The sequence below is a fragment of the Triticum urartu genome, chromosome 6A, assembly GCF_056163025.1.
Source record: "Triticum urartu cultivar PI428250 chromosome 6A, HENAU_Tu73, whole genome shotgun sequence".
In the NCBI taxonomy this organism is placed as follows: domain Eukaryota; kingdom Viridiplantae; phylum Streptophyta; class Magnoliopsida; order Poales; family Poaceae; genus Triticum; species Triticum urartu.
This window is the reverse complement of record NC_141878.1, coordinates 146,656,685-146,662,956: the sequence shown is the minus strand read 5'-3', so window position 1 is coordinate 146,662,956 and position 6,272 is coordinate 146,656,685. Positions and strand designations below refer to the sequence as shown.

The 6,272-nt window shown below is 40.5% G+C and overlaps 1 protein-coding gene across 1 annotated transcript; it reads right to left on the bottom strand.

Moving 5' to 3' along the window:
- Nucleotides 1–4,227: 4,227 nt before the first annotated feature.
- LOC147964523 (uncharacterized) lies at nt 4,228–5,716 on the bottom strand. Its single transcript, XM_087530008.1, has 2 exons — nt 5,370–5,716; nt 4,228–4,648 (listed from the first exon to the last, which is right to left on the bottom strand). Exons 1-2 carry the CDS (start codon nt 5,714–5,716, stop codon nt 4,228–4,230), a joined length of 768 nt encoding a protein of 255 aa, XP_087386134.1.
- Between the last annotated feature and the right edge of the window lie 556 nt (nt 5,717–6,272).

Sequence of the window (6,272 nt, the reverse complement as noted above, 5' to 3'; positions counted from 1 at the left end):
TATTTGCTAAATTGTCATGTCGGTAAATACTAATAAATTGGCACTGACAGCTAAAGATTGATAGTCCTGTTGATTTAAATTTGTTAATATCATTTTTTATTTTTCCCTTGTGTGTTGCATTGATTAATTAACTATTTTTTCCCTTGTTTTGTAGTGGAAAATTCAAGAGGAGGTTGTTTTTTTTCCGCCAGTATAAACGGCCAGTCCTGGAGATGCCGTCATCTCAGGTTCCCAAGTCTTCATCTCTGCACGATGAGTTGAGAGGTGGTCGTGGTGTTGAGGGTGCTGGTTATGTTCCCCCTGGCCCTAGTAATGCTAGTACTTCATAGAGACAGGGTTTTGGTATTGATGTTGCTGTTTCTGCGTTGGAGCACGCTGAGCATATTTTTAGAAATGTGTGTTCTGAGCTACAAAAGGTCCCAACGACAGTTGAGTGTATGAGCTGTACCAGTGGTATCCTTCCTGAAGGTCATCAATTTAACGGTGAGGAAGAAGTGGACTATACTGAGATGGAGAGAATTTTAATTGGTGATATGTGTGACGGTGCTGCTGATCTAGTTCAGAGCTCGGTTCGTCTGTTGAACAACATGAAGCGTTTCAAAAGTATGCAAGACTCTCGCTGCAAGCCATATGAAGAAAGTGCAAAAGTTGTTATCAAGCAGATTGAGCGGGATGAGGCTGCTGCCACCGACAGCAGGGCTGGTGATGGTACTGAGGCTAATGTTCCCGATCATGAAACGAATGATGTTGGCTTGGAGCGCGCTGTTGATGATGTGAGTGAGTCATGAATTTTTTGCATCTTGTACTTCATTGATTGGTACTGTCACGATTTATGTATTTGAACTTTACCCTTGATGCTTTCTTCTCTTTTTTTATTTTTGCAGGTGAGTGGCTAGATCTTAATGAGCATGACTACAGGATCTTTGGCAGCCAGTTCTCGAAGCTCGAGCGCGTATCTATTGATCTTAGCCAGTGGCGTTCTCCAGAAAAGACAAGGTCTAGTGTTCTTAAGGGGCGGTTGGGAGCTCTGAAAGGTTCTATGGCTGCTTGTGCAGAGAGCCCCTCTACACCCAAGAATCCCATTGTGGAATTGATAGACAGCGATGATGATGCGTTTGACAAGATTGTTGTCATGGGAAGAGTCACCAGGAGCGCTGCTGCTGCCAAGGGTTTATCCCCACTTGCTAGAATAGTGGCTCGCGGAGCTGGTGGTGCTAGGAAGGATCGTGCTTTGGATTCTGGCAATGCTACAAGCATGAAGTGTGCACTCAGAGCTCCTATAAAGTTTTGCTCCCCTGTGCAGCAGCTTCAGCCTCATAGATTCCCTCACCTGGACAAGGCTCGCAAGTTGTATAATCTGTTGCTTAGCAATGAAGCATGTGAGAAGTATGCCGAGTGAGTATCCCTCATTATGTTTCATCTTCTTTTCCTCTTTTGTTTGTAACTGCTAGATAGATATGACCTGCAATGTTACTTTTTATACAACTTGAACTATTATGAATGCCTTATCTTTGCTTCCCCTGCTTTTTGTTCTTGTCCGTGCTGCAGCAATACATTCTCAATGATACCTCAGCCTGATGATAGCGTAAGCAGCTTCACTGGGAAACACATCTGGGAAGTTTTTGCACCTGGGCAAATGATGGAGGGTGATATAATGGACTTCCTTATTGATGATTGGAAGAAAGATCCCGGTAGAAATGTTGATTTTGCGTCTGGGAAAAGGGTATTGCTAAGTCCATATTTCATCACGGTAACCAACCAGATCATTTGTTTCTCTTAGACAAGAAAGCCTATTTTGTTTTACGAGTTTTGATAATACCTTGCTTTGTTTATCCTTTTCCCCTGTGTATTTCTTTTTTGGATTTTTTTGCAGGTTGTGCCTGACTGTAAGTTTTACGGTGATGAAAATAAAGAGTTTAATGTGAAGAGTGCAGCGAGAGATTTCAAGAGCTATGTTAAAGATAATGAAGACTTGCTGAGTGCCGACCTTGTGAGATCTACTAGCTGATTTTTGGTTTTATTTTTTTGTTGCCATGCTGGTTTTTATTTTGAATATTTAACATCTCCTTTTTGGTCATCTGTTTTTAGATCATGATGCCTCTATTCAAGCCTATGGTTTTACCAAAGGATAAGAAAGTGAACCACTTTTCCTTATATATCATGAATCGGTACCGAAGTAGCGTCGACATCCTTGACTCTTTACCTTATCCGAAGAACCATCGTCCTTCAAAGAACACCTATCATAAAGACTACGAGAAGATTGTGAGTGACAATTATTATCTGTACTGGATTAATTTTTCTCCATCTTTGTTTCTGCTTTTTTCTTAGACCTGAAAATGTGTGGTTTCTTTTCTTTTCTTACAGATCTCCAGGATGGTCCAAGTAATAAAGGATGTGTATGGTGATGCTCAGTACAATGCGAGCAAGCAGCCCAAATGGGAGCTTTTTGCAAAGAAACCAACGTTTGTGAAGGTTCCACTTCAAGGGGCGAATGAATGTGGCCATTATACTCTGAAGTATGAAGGATCCTATGATGGTGAAAAGATCGTTGGGAACATTCGAGATAAAGATGTGAGTTCTAGTTGAGCTTTTCACTTTTCCGTGTTTGGCTGATTGTGTGTTCTTCTTTTTAATGTGTCATGATTTTTTTGATAATTTGTTTCATTGTTTTGCAGCCTCGTGTTGTTGATTGGAAGGCTGAGGATCTGTATAGAGTTGTGTTCAATCGGAATAACCAGCTTCTGGTGACGGAGCTTCCCAAGGAGTTTCAGCCTTTGGCTCCTGGTGCATAGAAGAAATAGTCATCATTCGCATAGTGAAATGGATAGTTGTGTGATATATCTCTTGAAAGCATTGTAGGCTTTGATTGTAGTGTTTTGGATGTCTTTGATTTTTGATAGTTGTGTGATATATCACTTGAGTATGTTTCATTGGGAATTCGTTCTGGTTAAGTTCTATTTTTACTACTGAAGTCTTGTAAACTAGTTGAACTGAAAACATGTCTTCCCAAGTTCATTACGAGTTGTTGCTGGGAAAAGTGAGATTTATCATTTATTTTCATCTGTCCCAACCTAGGTTGGACCTTTATAGTTTCTGTACCCTATTTTTCCTGTACTTATAATATAGTTATGTTGGTACTGAATTGTAATGTCGTTGAGTGTTAGGCTTTTAAAATTTTGGTGTCACGATGGCACTTGTTGATCTAGCGTGAGTGGAGTGACGCTTCCTTGTTATGTAGAACTGATTTCATATAATGTATTAGAACTGAAGTTTTTTGTGATTGAACTTATTTACGACCAAGTAGCTACATCATCTCTAGCCAGATTTTATTCAAGTATAAGAAATTAGCAAGATTTGAGAGCCAAATTTTTGTTTGAACTTCTTGAATTGTAGTAGTTGAACTTCATAGTAAAATTTAAATACTGGTTTAAATTAGCTACATTTAAATATGTCTCTGGGGGTGACCTATTTTCTAGGTTGTGGTTCTTCTCAAGGCAATGTTTTGTATGATCATAGTACTTGCCTTACAGACTAAGTTGTACTGACATTTCAGTTGTACTATTAGTGTTATTCTTGAGTGTGTCAATGTTTTATGGAATGTGAACTGAAGCTTTGCGTTCCTTTTTATATTTTTGTAGAATGAATGTATCGTTTTGTTCAAGTGTACCAGAACTCTCAGTCCTAGCATGCTAGTGGCTTGGAAATGTGTACTGATTGTTCTTTGCTTTTCCTATTGCAGTACTTAGTAAATTTCTAACTACTATTAGCACGATGCTGTTAGTAGTCCTCGGCTGAAACTTAGTCTTTTTAGTGTTCTTCTAAAACTAAAACTGAATTTTCTTAGTGTGATAGTACTATCATAAATGTCTAAGCTGTACTGAGCGTCCAATTCTACTATTTTGCTGTTGTCCTTAGTTAGTCTGCCACTGTTTTTGTTTTTTTTTGTGAAAATATCCATGTATGATTTTTTGTTTCTGCATGACTAGTTTCAACTTCAACCTACTTCAACTTCAAATGATGGAAGAACAAAAATAGGAAGCTAGCAAACTTGTTGACTGACATAAGCAAACGATGTACATGATATAAATAGGCAAACTTGTTCAAACCCTTACACACATAACATAAGGTAGCTGGTTCAACGTAACGAAAGCAAACTACAAATCTGAAACAACAATATTAAGGACAGGCAGAAGTGCGAGCAACACGAATGCAGACTTTCATGCATCCTCATCTCGCGAAGTTGCAATGGTAGTAGGGGTCAGCTTCCTGCTCTTCTGAAATATCCCAACCTATCATGATGTTGTCGATTGTCTTCCATGACTTGTACGTGGTGTACGCATCTATTCCTGCGTACGTGATGAGGTTGTCTGGCAGCGGGCTGGTCCCCCACTTTTTGTGGTCTTCCTTCTTCTCGATCTTCTTCTTCATGCCTTTGTAGAATGGGTGGATGACGCCGCCTGCAACATCGGCCAAGGAGTCGAAGTATTTGCTAGTGTGTGGATCTTTCCACTTGCGTTGCATGTCGATGAAGTTGTTGGGGTTGATCTCCAAACCAGACTTGTTCAGCATCCGCTTGTCGCCTCCAATGCTGAAACCGACAAATGTGTACAATGTCTCCTCCTGCAGGAACTGTTTGAGGCGCTTGGGCCTGCAAGGGGGGAGCCACACATTGAAGGTTAGTGTTCTTTTTTGAATATTTAATTCTTCTATTTTTTGTTTTTGAAAGTGATAATCCATGAGGTAAATGCTTATATAGTATAAGTCATGGATGAATGTAGTCCAGAAACTAGTACACAAAGTCCTGAAATTAAATTCAACTATACCATGTTATTTTTCTTTTTTGCTGTCTTGAGTGCTTCACCAAATGCTTCACCAAATTCAAGAATCATTTTAACAGATTCAATGATATATGTGTTGCTTGATTCAAGTTTAGTTTTCTTTTTTGGTTGAATAAAAGACCTATACCACTGCTTGATACATCTTTGTGCATCAATTCTATATGAAGTTCAGAAATTAATTTGAGAAACATGTGCATCAAGATATGGACCTATACCACTTCACCAAACATCTTTTAATACATCAATTCTATATAACTATACTAGTGCATCAAGATCATAATCTATGCTAGCACATCATTTTCAGAAATTAATTTGGTGCATCAAGTTCAGAATTCTATAAACATTTTTTTAGATGCTAATCTGGTGAAACAATCCACTTCACAGTTTCAGAATTGCATGTAAGTTGAGAAACATGTACTCGTGCATACACTTCACAAAGTATAGTAGTTCATCTAGTTGGGAAACTAGTTTAATGAAGTTTCTAGTGAGTAGTACTAGTACAATAGATGAATGAACAGTAGTAAGGGTTACCATTTTGTGGCTGCTGCGATGTGGTAAACCAAGCAGAGTTCCTCGACGCACAACTGCAGGACTTCCGCCATCTGTGGAGGTTCATCATCCCTGGTGAACTCCACATCAACTCCGATGAAGCTCGGATACAAGCCGCCGCCCTTCATCCTGAGCCTGCTCATCACCTCGTCGGCCTTGTCTGGTTCGCTGGTGCAGACGATCTCCAACATCTCTTTGCCATGGAGCTCAACCCCTGTGAGGGTTCTCGTGTACTCGCGCTTCTCACCGGGGACATGAACATCGATGAAGTCGCTGCTCTTGTCCGATGGCTCGCCATGATGACGCTTGGCAGATGGTTCGTTCGCCATCACCTTCCTGCGGCGACTGTGGGCTTGGGAGAGAGAAGTTTGTGTTTTGTGTGTAGTGGAGATTGAAGCGGCAATGGCGGTTTCTGGGAATGAGGAAGAGATGGAAGACAATGGGGTATTTTGCAGTGCGTCGACGGGGATATGTGGGAGGCGGTTCGTCAGGGGCGTGGGTGTGGTGGTCGTGGGGGTGCCCGTTTGCAGTCCCTTGTGGAAACTGCTCAGTGGGTGGCGTGGGTGGTGGCCTTGAAGAAGCAACCGTCCAATTCAAATGGTTTTACTGCTGCACTCACTTGTCTTGTCAAGCTGTACTTATGACCTACTAAATCCCACTTGCATGTCTCAGGGGTGGTGATGACGGCATTTTGGACTGTTTAGGTGACGTATGCTTTGTGATGTTTTTCCCTGAGGATGTTAAGTATTTGTTTTTTTCACTGAAGTTTTATAGACTAGTTTATCTGAAGACATTTTTCAGTGCCCCGGGAGTTGTTGCTCAAAACTGGTACTTATTTTATTTTCATCTGTACTTACTTAAGTTAGGCCTTTATAGTTTTTGTAT